Here is a 14,437-nt window from a genome sequence, read left to right as displayed (position 1 = left end):
AACCTTCCTCATCCTACCACAGCAGGACACTGTAAACCTTCCTCATCCTACCACAGCATTACACTGTAAACCTTCCTCATCCTACCACAGCAGGACACTGTAAACCTTCCTCATCCTACCACAGCATTACACTGTAAACCTTCCTCATCCTACCACAGCAGTACACTGTAAACCTTCCTCATCCTACCACAGCATTACACTGTAAACCTTCCTCATCCTACCACAGCAGTACACTGTAAACCTTCCTCATCCTACCACAGCAGGACACTGTAAACCTTCCTCATCCTACCACAGCATTACACTGTAAACCTTCCTCATCCTACCACAGCAGTACACTGTAAACCTTCCTCATCCTACCACAGCAGTACACTGTAAACCTTCCTCATCCTACCACAGCATTACACTGTAAACCTTCCTCATCCTACCACAGCAGTACACTGTAAACCTTCCTCAACCTACCACAGCATTACACTGTAAACCTTCCTCATCCTACCACAGCATTACACTGTAAACCTTCCTCATCCTACCACAGCATTACACTGTAAACCTTCCTCATCCTACCACAGCAGTACACTGTAAACCTTCCTCATCCTACCACAGCAGTACACTGTAAACCTTCCTCATCCTACCACAGCATTACACTGTAAACCTTCCTCATCCTACCACAGCATTACACTGTAAACCTTCCTCATCCTACCACAGCAGGACACCTACCACAGCAGGACACTGTAAACCTTCCTCATCCTACCACAGCATTACACTGTAAACCTTCCTCATCCTACCACAGCAGGACACTGTAAACCTTCCTCATCCTACCACAGCATTACACTGTAAACCTTCCTCATCCTACCACAGCATTACACTGTAAACCTACCACAGCATTACACTGTAAACCTTCCTCATCCTACCACAGCAGGACACTGTAAACCTTCCTCATCCTACCACAGCAGGACACTGTAAACCTTCCTCATCCTACCACAGCATTACACTGTAAACCTTCCTCATCCTACCACAGCATTACACTGTAAACCTTCCTCATCCTACCACAGCATTACACTGTAAACCTTCCTCATCCTACCACAGCAGGACACTGTAAACCTTCCTCATCCTACAGCATTGCACTGTAAACCTTCCTCATCCTACCACAGCATTACACTGTAAACCTTCCTCATCCTACCACAGCAGTACACTGTAAACCTTCCTCATCCTACCACAGCATTACACTGTAAACCTTCCTCATCCTACACTGTAGCATTACACTGTAAACCTTCCTCATCCTACCACAGCAGTACACTGTAAACCTTTCCATCCTACCACAGCAGGACACTGTAAACCTTCCTCATCCTACCACAGCATCACACTGTAAACCTTCCTCATCCTACCACAGCAGGACACTGTAAACCTTCCTCATCCTACCACAACAGTACACTGTAAACCTTCCTCATCCTACCACAGCATTACACTGTAAACCTTCCTCAACCTTCACTGTAAACATCCTCATCCTACCACAGCATTACACTGTAAAAGAATGATGATAAACAATTATATATTATAAACTTGTATGATTTAGTCCAGAAAAGTGCCCTTTTATCAGACCTGGTTGGCCCTCTGATCACACCCTAATTTGCCCTCTGATCAAACCCCAATTTGTCCTCTGATCAGACCCTGATTGGCCCTCTGATCAGACACCAATTTGTCCTCTGATCAGACCCCGATTGGCCCTCTGATCAGACACCAATTTGTCCTCTGATCAGACTCCGATTGGCCCTCTGATCAAACCCCAATTTGTCCTCTGATCAGACCCTGATTGGCCCTCTGATCAGATCTCTATTTTCCATCTTCAATATACTTTAAAGTGCAATTATAGCACCTAAATTTCCACAATGTTATTACTATTTTGATAATCATGAAACTCTGAAGAGTGAAATATATAGACACAGGTATCTTATACAATTTTATTGACATAAATTGATGAAAATAGTTACACTTAGATTAAATAGACTGAAAATAGAACTTCTGCTCATTTCCTGTTAGGTCCAGTTAACATGATCCCATAGGTATCTAGAGGTCTATTTAACCAGACACACTAAACAATATCACAGAGATATCTCGGCACTAATACAATCAGGTACAGTAAACAAGATCTGGAGATATCTTGGCACTAATACAATCAGGTACAGTTAACAATATCACAGAGATATCTTGGCACTAATACAATCAGGTACATTTAACAAGATCCTAGAGATATCTTGGCACTAATACAATCAGGTACAGTTAACAAGATCCTAGAGATATCTTGGCACTAATACAATCAGGTACAGTTAACAAGATCCTAGAGATATCTTGGCACTAATACAATCAGGTACAGTTAACAAGATCCTAGAGATATCTTGGCACTAATACAATCAGGTACAGTAAACAAGATCCTAGAGATATCTTGGCACTAATACAATCAGGTACAGTAAACAAGATCCTAGAGATATCTTGGCACTAATACAATCAGGTACATTTAACAAGATCCTAGAGATATCTTGGCACTAATACAATCAGGTACAGTAAACAAGATCCTAGAGATATCTTGGCACTAATACAATCAGGTACATTTAACAAGATCCTAGAGATATCTTGGCACTAATACAATCAGGTACAGTAAACAAGATCCTAGAGATATCTTGGCACTAATACGATCAGGTACAGTAAACAAGATCCTAGAGATATCTTGGCACTAATACAATCAGGTACATTTAACAAGATCCTAGAGATATCTTGGCACTAATACGATCAGGTACAGTAAACAAGATCCTAGAGATATCTTGGCACTAATACAATCAGGTACAGTTAACAAGATCCTAGAGATATCTTGGCACTAATACAATCAGGTACAGTAAACAAGATCCTAGAGATATCTTGGCACTTATACAGTTTCGAAAAAAGTTTCAGAAAGTTCAATCATAACACAAAACGCATGTCACACTCATCCACAGAAATGTTTTAACATCAAATCAACTGTTATAATCTCAAGAGGGTAAGTCTTGTACAATCAAACATGTTCTGTTTAACAGATAAAAAAAAACATTTAAAGAAATGTCAATATTTGATGGAATATTATTGAAAAGTTGCTATCACACATCTCATCACAGTTAGTGTTCACACCGTTGCAAGTCCTGTTCACCAAATATTGTTGTTCTTACTGCAATAAGGATGATCTGGTACAGGCTGAACGCTTGGTTTCCTGAAGACACCATTAATGATAAGGCTTGTAGTTAACTGTGCCATCAAACTGGATCGGGTCAAAGTTGAAGAGGTCAGGGTGACCAACATGAGGACATCCACTGGCAAAGTCTGCCTTACTCCACTGAAATGGAGACTGTTGGTCCCATGTTGGTCCACTAACTGCCACAAATGTGTGGGCCTGGAATAGCGAAGCACTCGTCACCTGTAGTTGAAATGCAAAAACATCATCCAAGTGAGAACATGGACAATTGTTGAGGTAGTCATATGGAACTGATAAATGGATATTCACACATTCGGTAAAATTCTTCTTCAAGTCACATTTATAATTAAAGAAAATACTTAAAAGTTATAACAGATACAAAATTAGAACTACAATCAATTCTCTCAGGTGTTCATAACCCAGAACATCTATAAACACCTACAGGTGTTCATAACCCAGAACATCTATAAACACCTACAGGTGTTCATAACCCAGAACATCTATAAACACCTACAGGTGTTCACCTCCCAGAACATCTATAAACACCTACAGGTGTTCATCTCCCAGAACATCTATAAACACCTACAAGTGTTCATAACTCAGAACATCTATAAACACCTACAAGTGTTCATCTCCCAGAACATCTATAAACACCTACAGGTGTTCACCTCCCAGAACATCTATAAACACCTACAGGTGTTCACCTCCCAGAGCATCTATAAACACCTACAGGTGTTCACCTCCCAGAACATCTATAACCACCTACAGGTGTTCATCTCCCAGAACATCTATAAACACCTTCAGGTGTTCATAACCCAGAACATCTATAAACACCTACAGGTGTTCACCTCCCAGAACATCTATAAACACCTACAGGTGTTCACCTCCCAGAACATCTATAAACACCTACAGGTGTTCATAACCCAGAACATCTATAAACACCTACAGGTGTTCACCTCCAAGAACATCTATAAACACCTACAGGTGTTCACCTCCCAGAACATCTATAAACACCTTCAGGTGTTCACCTCCCAGAACATCTATAAACACCTACAGGTGTTCACCTCCCAGAGCATCTATAAACACCTACAGGTGTTCACCTCCCAGAACATCTATAAACACCTACAGGTGTTCATCTCCCAGAACATCTATAAACACCTTCAGGTGTTCATAACCCAGAACATCTATAAACACCTACAGGTGTTCACCTCCCAGAACATCTATAAACACCTTCAGGTGTTCACCTCCCAGAACATCTATAAACACCTACAGGTGTTCACCTCCCAGAACATCTATAAACACCTTCAGGTGTTCACCTCCCAGAACATCTATAAACACCTACAGGTGTTCATCTCCCAGAACATCTATAAACACCTACAGGTGTTCATAACCAAGAACATCTATAAACACCTACAGGTGTTCATCTCCCAGAACATCTATAAACACCTACAGGTGTTCACCTCCCAGAACATCTATAAACACCTACAGGTGTTCACCTCCCAGAACATCTATAAACACCTACAGGTGTTCACCTCCCAGAACATCTATAAACACCTACAGGTGTTCATCTCCCAGAACATCTATAAACACCTTCAGGTGTTCATAACCCAGAACACCTATAAACACCTACAGGTGTTCACCTCCCAGAACATCTATAAACACCTACAGGTGTTCATAACCCAGAACATCTATAAACACCTACAGGTGTTCACCTCCCAGAACATCTATAAACACCTACAGGTGTTCACCTCCCAGAACATCTATAAACACCTACAGGTGTTCACCTCCCAGAACATCTATAAACACCTACAGGTGTTCACCTCCCAGAACATCTATAAACACCTACAGGTGTTCACCTCCCAGAACATCTATAAACACCTACAGGTGTTCATCTCCCAGAACATCTATAAACACCTACAGGTGTTCATAACCCAGAACATCTATAAACACCTACAGGTGTTCACCTCCCAGAACATCTATAAACACCTACAGGTGTTCACCTCCCAGAACATCTATAAACACCTACAGGTGTTCATCTCCCAGAACATCTATAAACACCTACAGGTGTTCATCTCCCAGAACATCTATAAACACCTACAGGTGTTCAACCCAGAACATCTATAAACACCTACAGGTGTTCACCTCCCAGAACATCTATAAACACCTACAGGTGTTCACCTCCCAGAACATCTATAAACACCTACAGGTGTTCACCTCCCAGAACATCTATAAACACCTACAGGTGTTCAACATCTATAAACACCTACAGGTGTTCACCTCCCAGAACATCTATAAACACCTACAGGTGTTCACCTCCCAGAACATCTATAAACACCTACAGGTGTTCATCTCTCAGAACATCTATAAACACCTACAGGTGTTCATCTCCCAGAACATCTATAAACACCTACAGGTGTTCATCTCCCAGAACATCTATAAACACCTACAGGTGTTCATCTCCCAGAACATCTATAAACACCTACAGGTGTTCACCTCCCAGAACATCTATAAACACCTACAGGTGTTCACCTCCCAGAACATCTATAAACACCTACAGGTGTTCACCTCCCAGAACATCTATAAACACCTACAGGTGTTCACCTCCCAGAACATCTATAAACACCTACAGGTGTTCATAACCCAGAACATCTATAAACACCTACAGGTGTTCATAACCCAGAACATCTATAAACACCTACAGGTGTTCAAGAACCTCCCAGACATCTATAAACACCTACAGGTGTTCATCTCTATAAACACCTACAGGTGTTCAAGAACATCTATAAACACCTACAGGTGTTCATAACCCAGAACATCTATAAACACCTACAGGTGTTCATCTCACAGAACATCTATAAACACCTACAGGTGTTCACCTCCCAGAACATCTATAAACACCTACAGGTGTTCAAGAACATCTATAAACACCTACAGGTGTTCATCTCCCAGAACATCTATAAACACCTACAGGTGTTCATCTCCCAGAACATCTATAAACACCTACAGGTGTTCATAACCCAGAACATCTATAACCTACAAGTGTTCATCTCCCAGAACATCTATAAACTCCTTCAGGTGTTCATCTCCCAGAACATCTATAAACACCTACAGGTGTTCACCTCCCAGAACATCTATAAACCCAGAAGAACATCTATAAACACCTACAGGTGTTCATCTCCCAGAACATCTATAAACACCTACAGGTGTTCATCTCCCAGAACATCTATAAACACCTTAACTCTCTATGGTCAATAGATCTGGTACCTCCACACTGATAACTGTGGTAAATAAATTTTAAACGCAACAAACTGTAAAAATAATACCCCAATGCACAACACACAGGGATATAATTATGATCTGTGTAAAGTTCCACTGTCTACAAAATCTGGGACAGGTTGTCTGGAGAATCAGTGAAGGAAGTCAGTATCATATGTTTCCTTTACTGGAGTATTATTAAAACAAGAGGAACTAACAACAGCTTCCTGATCAGTCTAAAACACCCACCACTAAACTGTTACTGTGGAGATATTGTGAAACACCCACCACTAAACTGTTACTGTAGAGATATTGTGAAACACCCACCACTAAACTGTTACTGTGGAGATATTGTGAAACACCCACCACTAAACTGTTACTGTGGAGATATTGTGAAACACCCACCACTAAACTGTTACTGTGGAGATATTGTGAAACACCCACCACTAAACTGTTGTTACTGTGGAGATATTGTGAAACACCCACCACTAAACTGTTACTGTGGAGATATTGTGAAACACCCACCACTAAACTGTTACTGTGGAGATATTGTGAAACACCCACCACTAAACTGTTACTGTGGAGATATTGTGAAACACCCACCACTAAACTGTTACTGTGGAGATATTGTGAAACACCCACCACTAAACTGTTACTGTGGAGATATTGTGAAACACCCACCACTAAACTGTTACTGTGGAGATATTGTGAAACACCCACCACTAAACTGTTACTGTGGAGATATTGTGAAACACCCACCACTAAACTGTTACTGTGGAGATATTGTGAAACACCCACCAATAAACTGTTACTGTGGAGATATTGTGAAACACCCACCACTAAACTGTTACTGTGGACATATTGTGAAACACCCACCACTAAACTGTTACTGTGGAGATATTGTGAAACACCCACCACTAAACTGTTACTGTGGAGATATTGTGAAACACCCACCACTAAACTGTTACTGTGGAGATATTGTGAAACACCCACCACTAAACTGTTACTGTAGAGATATTGTGAAACACCCACCACTAAACTGTTACTGTAGAGATATTGTGAAACACCCACCAATAGAGATATTGTGAAACACCCACCACTAAACTGTTACTGTGGAGATATTGTGAAACACCCACCACTAAACTGTTACTGTGGAGAAATTGTGAAACACCCACCACTAAACTGTTACTGTGGAGATATTGTGAAACACCCACCACTAAACTGTTACTGTGGAGATATTGTGAAACACCCACCACTAAACTGTTACTGTGGAGATATTGTGAAACACCCACCACTAAACTGTTACTGTGGAGATATTGTGAAACACCCACCACTAAACTGTTACTGTGGAGATATTGTGAAACACCCACCACTAAACTGTTACTGTGGAGATATTGTGAAACACCCACCACTAAACTGTTACTGTGGAGATATTGTGAAACACCCACCACTAAACTGTTACTGTGGAGATATTGTGAAACACCCACCACTAAACTGTTACTGTGGAGATATTGTGAAACACCCACCACTAAACTGTTACTGTGGAGATATTGTGAAACACCCACCACTAAACTGTTACTGTGGAGATATTGTGAAACACCCACCACTAAACTGTTACTGTGGAGATATTGTGAAACACCCACCACTAAACTGTTACTGTGGAGATATTGTGAAACACCCACCACTAAACTGTTACTGTGGAGATATTGTGAAACACCCACCACTAAACTGTTACTGTGGAGATATTTTGAAACACCCACCACTAAACTGTTACTGTGGAGATATTGTGAAACACCCACCACTAAACTGTTACTGTAGAGATACTGTGAAACACCCACCACTAAACTGTTACTGTGGAGATATTGTGAAACACCCACCACTAAACTGTTACTGTGGAGATATTGTGAAACACCCACCACTAAACTGTTACTGTGGAGATATTGTGAAACACCCACCACTAAACTGTTACTGTAGAGATATTGTGAAAACATCAACAACCAATCTGATACTGTGGAGATGGTGTTACAGAATCCAAGCCCACGACTGAGTTAATCTGGATACATACAGAAAACAAACTCCATTAAGCTACAAGTAAATACCTTCATGTCTGTGCCTCCATGTGACCTATGACCTAGAGCACTGATAGGATAACTGCCACTTGCTGGATTGAGGTCACAACGAGCAGATATTGCGTTCTCAGCACTGTAGGGTGGTGTACAGTTACACCGTGACAATGGGTCATGAGTGAAGTCATTATATCTGAAATAAAAATGTTATTTTTCAATTTTATCTGTTTCTAAAACTAAGATCAATTTTTGTGATTCCAACTGTTCAACATCAACTGACAAATTTCAAAAGTACAATACCTCCTTCAACTCATTAGCCAGTCAGTAGCAAGTGACTAGATGGTTCACCACTGTGACATACCTCTAGCTGAGTCAGTAACAAGTGACTAGATGGTTCACCACTGTGACATACATCTAGCTGAGTCAGTAACAAGTGACTAGATGGTTCACCACTGTGACATACCTCTAGCTGAGTCAGTAACAAGTGACTAGATGGTTCACCACTGTGACATACCTCTAGCTGAGTCAGTAACAAGTGACTAGATGGCTCACCACTGTGACATACCTCTAGCTGAGTCAGTAACAAGTGACTAGATGGTTCACCACTGTGACACATCTCTAGCTGAGTCAGTAACAAGTGACTAGATGGTTCACCACTGTGACATGCCTCTAGCTGAGTCAGTAACAAGTGACTAGATGGTTCACCACTGTGACATACCTCTAGCTGAGTCAGTAACAAGTGACTAGATGGTTCACCACTGTGACATACATCTAGCTGAGTCAGTAACAAGTGACTAGATGGTTCACCACTGTGACATACCTCTAGCTGAGTCAGTAACAAGTGACTAGATGGTTCACCACTGTGACATACCTCTAGCTGAGTCAGTAACACGTAACTAGATGGCTCACCACTGTGACATACCTCTAGCTGAGTCAGTAACAAGTGACTAGATGGTTCACCACTGTGACACATCTCTAGCTGAGTCAGTAACAAGTGACTAGATGGTTCACCACTGTGACATACCTCTAGCTGAGTCAGTAACAAGTGACTAGATGGTTCACCACTGTGACATATCTCTAGCTGAGTCAGTAACAAGTGACTAGATGGTTCACCACTGTGACATACCTCTAGCTGAGTCAGTAACAAGTGACTAGATTGTTCACTTCAAGTTTGTGTGACCTTCTTCTACCACAATACTATATATACCAACGACAAGTTTGTGTAACCTTTTCCTATCACATTAAAAAATTTATTCTGAAGTTGAATTAACCCTTTCTGTACCCTCATGTGTTTTGTTTATTTCTCTGTTAGGGTGTCTATAACCTTAAGTGCTATGCTGCTGGTTATTATCCAAAATTGACAGTTTCAAAAAATACATGGAGATAATATAACTCATTACAACTTATACCTAGAAAAATAAATTGATTTGTTATCTTCAAAGAAGTGAATAATAATCACAACAGCAATCCCTAACTACTTATTGCACATTATAATTTTGGTGAATGTGTGAAAGCTCATCTTGTCAGCCAATCAAAACGTGCTGAAGTGCTATACTACATGTGGTGTAACATGTATGTTAAATGAGATAAATGAGTCTGCTAACAAAAATCTTATATGGAAGAAATAATTTTAAAAGGAGAGTTCTAGGGCTGCACTTAGAAAATACTGGTTAAAACGAAGGATTATCAAGTTTCCTGTTTACCTCATCAGTTTGATCATGGAATCCAGGTCCACCACTTTATGATGATCACGGCCAAAGATGAGAGCTCGCGGTGTCTTGTCCCACGTAAACCAATCGCCAAACTTCTCAACCATGGCTGGCATCCCACTTCTGTTGAAGACTTCATCAAAGTACCTAGGACAGAATTATATCACTCTCTTGTCAATATATCTAGGACAGAATCATATCACTCTCTTGTCAATATATCTAGGACAGAATTATATCACTCTCTTGTCAATATATCTAGGACAGAATTATATCATTCTCTTGTCAATGTATCTAGGACAGAATCATATCACTCTCTTGTCAATATATCTAGGACAGAATTATATCACTCTCTTGTCAAATTATATCACTCTCTTGTCAATATATCTAGGACAGAATCATATCACTCTCTTGTCAATATATCTAGGACAGAATTATATCACTCTCTTGTCAATGTATCTAGGACAGAATCATATCACTCTCTTGTCAATATATCTAGGACAGAATCATATCACTCTCTAGTCAATATATCTAGGACAGAGTCATATCACTCTCTTGTCAATATATCTAGAACAGAATTATATCACTCTCTTGTCAATGTATCTAGGACAGAATCATATCTCTCTCTTGTCAATATATCTAGGACAGAATCATATCACTCTCTTGTCAATATATCTAAGACAGAATCATATCACTCTCTAGTCAATATATCTAGGACAGAATCATATCACTCTCTTGTCAATATATCTAAGACAGAATCATATCACTCTCTTGTCAATGTATCTAGGACAGAATCATATCACTCTCTTGTCAATATATCTAGGACAGAATTATATCACTCTCTTGTCAATATATCTAGGACAGAATTATATCACTCTCTTGTCAATGTATCTAGGACGGAATTATATCACTTTCTTGTCAATATATCTAGGACAGAATTATCACTTTCTTGTCAATGTATCTAGGACAGAATTATATCACTTTCTTGTCAATATATCTAGAACAGAATTATATCACTTTCTTGTCAATGTATCTAGGACAGAATTATATCACTTTCTTGTCAATATATCTAGGACAGAATTATATCACTCTCTTGTCAATGTATCTAGGACAGAATCATATCACTCTCTTGTCAATGTATCTAGGACAGATTATAGGTACTTGAAACAGCCAGTGGGACTTTTTCACTTACGGTACGTTGTAACTTGGCCAGTAAGCCTGTTTTGTAAGAAGTGAAGTCATGTCGTTGTACTCGACAAGTCCACTGGAAAAAAGGGAATTAGAATGCTTTAATTTACTTCATAATATCAAACATGAAAGTCAACAATGATAAAAACAATAACCCTCCGTCGGTAAGTACACTATTCTGGATATATGTCCCTCCGTCGGTAAGTACACTATTCTGGATATATGTCCCTCCGTCGGTATTACACTATTCTGGATATATGTTATCCGTCGGTATATACACTATTCTGGATATATGTCCCTCCGTCGGTATTTTGAGTACACTATTCTGGATATATGTCCCTCCGTCGGTAAGTACACTATTCTGGATATATGTCCCTCCGTCGGTAAGTACACTATTCTGGATATATGTCCCTCCGTCGGTAAGTACACTATTCTGGATATATGTCCCTCCGTCGGTAAGTACACTATTCTGGATATATGTCCCTCCGTCGGTAAGTACACTATTCTGGATATATGTCCCTCCGTCGGTAAGTACACTATTCTGGATATATGTCCCTCCGTCGGTAAGTACACTATTCTGGATATATGTCCCTCCGTCGGTAAGTACACTATTCTGGATATATGTCCCTCCGTCGGTAAGTACACTATTCTGGATATATGTGTTTCTGGAGATATTTACCTAGTGTAGTTTGTTCCAAGTGGTGTCCTTACACTAATCAGACAAAAACTAGTATCAAACAGCATAGTACATTTATTGATCAAATACTTTAGGCGAAAACCAACTGATATTAAGCAAGAGGACCACTGACCAACAAGAGGACCACTGACCAACAAGAGGCCCACGGACCTTGACGGTCATCTGACTTAACTATAAAGACACAAGTGTAACAGCAGTAGTGATAGTAGGAACCATTATTTTAGGGAGTGATTGTCAAATTTATTCTTAATAACCTCGCATTGGATTTTAACATAAGCATCATGTAGGTAGACAAATATGTTTCCAGTTAAAGATTTAAGTGTCAAATTTCTGTCATTTATATGTTGTTTGTCAGTATTCTATGGGTGAAGATGACATTTCTGGTTGTTAAGAATATTTATAAAACATAAGACCCAAGTGTGATTATGTACAGCTTATATACAAATATCTGTAAAGACTTAATATTCGTATTTTGAGAGCAATCCAGCATATTATACCGGTGACTTTATGGTCCAAAAATTCAAAAATTTACTTCTATCTTAAAGATTTCCTCACTGAAACATTGTTATTAAGTTTGAATAAACAGCTAAAAAATAGAATGCTATGACAAGCTTTGGATTTTTTGAGACAGTTACAGTATCCATTGGTTTTGCTGGGTTATCTGCCCATGAACAATCTAGGTCATACTGGTGACTGGAGACTACTTCACTGACCGCAATGTGGGTGTCGTCCCACTTACCTCCACACATCTAATGGTACAGAGTAACTTGTGGGTGTCGTCCCACTTACCTACACATATTATCTAATGGTACAGAGTAACTTGTGGGTGTCGTCCCACTTACCTCCACACATCTAATGGTACAGAGTAACTTGTGGGTGTTGTCCAACTTACCTACACATATTATCTAATGGTACAGAGTAACTTTTGGGTGTCGTCCCACTTACCTACACATATTATCTAATGGTACAAAGTAACTTGTGGGTGTCGTCCCACTTACCTACACTTATTATCTAATGGTACAGTGTAACTTTTGGGTGTCGTCACACTTACCTACACTTATTATCTAATGGTACAGAGTAACTTGTGGGTGTCGTCCCACTTACCTACACATATTATCTAATGGTACAGAGTAACTTGTGGGTGTCGTCCCACTTACCTACACATATTATCTAATGGTACAGAGTAACTTGTGGGTGTCGTCCCACTTACCTACACACATCTAATGGTACAGAGTAACTTTTGGGTGTTGTCCTACTTACCTACACATATTATCTAATGGTACAGAGTAACTTGTGGGTGTCATCCCACTTACCTACAAACATCTAATGGTACAGAGTAACTTTTGGGTGTTGTCCTACTTACCTACACATATTATCTAATGGTACAGAGTAACTTGTGGGTGTCGTCCCACTTACCTACACATATTATCTAATGGTACAGAGTAACTTGTGGGTGTCTTCCCACTTACCTACACATATTATCTAATGGTACAGAGTAACTTGTGGGTGTCGTCCCACTTACCTACACATATTATCTAATGGTACAGAGTAACTTGTGGGTGTCATCCCACTTACCTACACATATTATCTAATGGTACAGAGTAACTTGTGGGTGTCGTCCCACTTACCTACACATATTATCTAATGGTACAGAGTAACTTGTGGGTGTCGTCCCACTTACCTACACATATTATCTAATGGTACAGAGTAACTTGGCACAACATCATTAAAACTAGGTAGCTGGTTTAGCATAAGATCTAAACAAGAGATCCCAGAGGGATCTTGGTGCCCACCATTGTTTGATCTTTATTTGTCCTTTGAAAATCGGACCTTTTCCCTTCTCTTCTCTGTTCTTGCTCTTGATAAGACATTTAAATATTCTATACCTGCCAAATCCAAAATGGCCGCCTGGAAGCCATTTTGTTTTTCTGATCAGTCCCAAAATTACAGGGGTTCCGGAGATCCACCCAGTACTTTTCAAGAAATAGCAATAATAAACTTGCAAAGTAAAAATCCAAGATGGCCATCTGTTGGCAGTTTTGTTTACTTCATTAGTCCCAAAATCAAATGGGCACAACTAGAGACCAAGGGGAACCTACGTATGTAATTGAAGAAAGAGCCATCCAGTGCTTCTCATGAAATAGTGATAACAAAAATTGTTTACGCACAGACGGACTGAATGACGGACCACGGACCACAGACCCAGAGCGATTTGATCATCAGATAGGATAAAATATACTTTTCCTATATAAACAATCGTAAATTCACTCCCTCCCAAGGGGACACCTAGACATAGGACAGCTCTGAGTTT

General features: G+C 39.9%; 1 protein-coding gene across 1 annotated transcript in view; it reads right to left on the bottom strand.

The window, feature by feature from the left end:
* Positions 1-1,941: 1,941 nt before the first annotated feature.
* LOC132544284 (putative phospholipase B-like 2) overlaps positions 1,942-14,437 on the bottom strand; it is a 28,722-nt gene continuing 16,226 nt past the window's right edge. Inside the window, exons 8-11 of the mRNA XM_060207857.1 lie at positions 11,434-11,505; positions 10,239-10,391; positions 8,569-8,728; positions 1,942-3,436 (exon numbers count right to left, since the gene is read on the bottom strand). Coding sequence (XP_060063840.1) covers positions 3,245-3,436; positions 8,569-8,728; positions 10,239-10,391; positions 11,434-11,505 — 577 coding nt within the window. The 3' untranslated portion in view covers positions 1,942-3,244. The remainder of the gene's footprint in view (positions 3,437-8,568; positions 8,729-10,238; positions 10,392-11,433; positions 11,506-14,437) is intronic.

This window comes from Ylistrum balloti, unplaced genomic scaffold, assembly GCF_031769215.1.
Source record: "Ylistrum balloti isolate Yb309-2 unplaced genomic scaffold, AGI_CSIRO_Ybal_v1 Utg369790, whole genome shotgun sequence".
In the NCBI taxonomy this organism is placed as follows: domain Eukaryota; kingdom Metazoa; phylum Mollusca; class Bivalvia; order Pectinida; family Pectinidae; genus Ylistrum; species Ylistrum balloti.
Note: the sequence above shows the minus strand (reverse complement) of the source record. Positions and strands in the feature narration are given on the sequence as shown.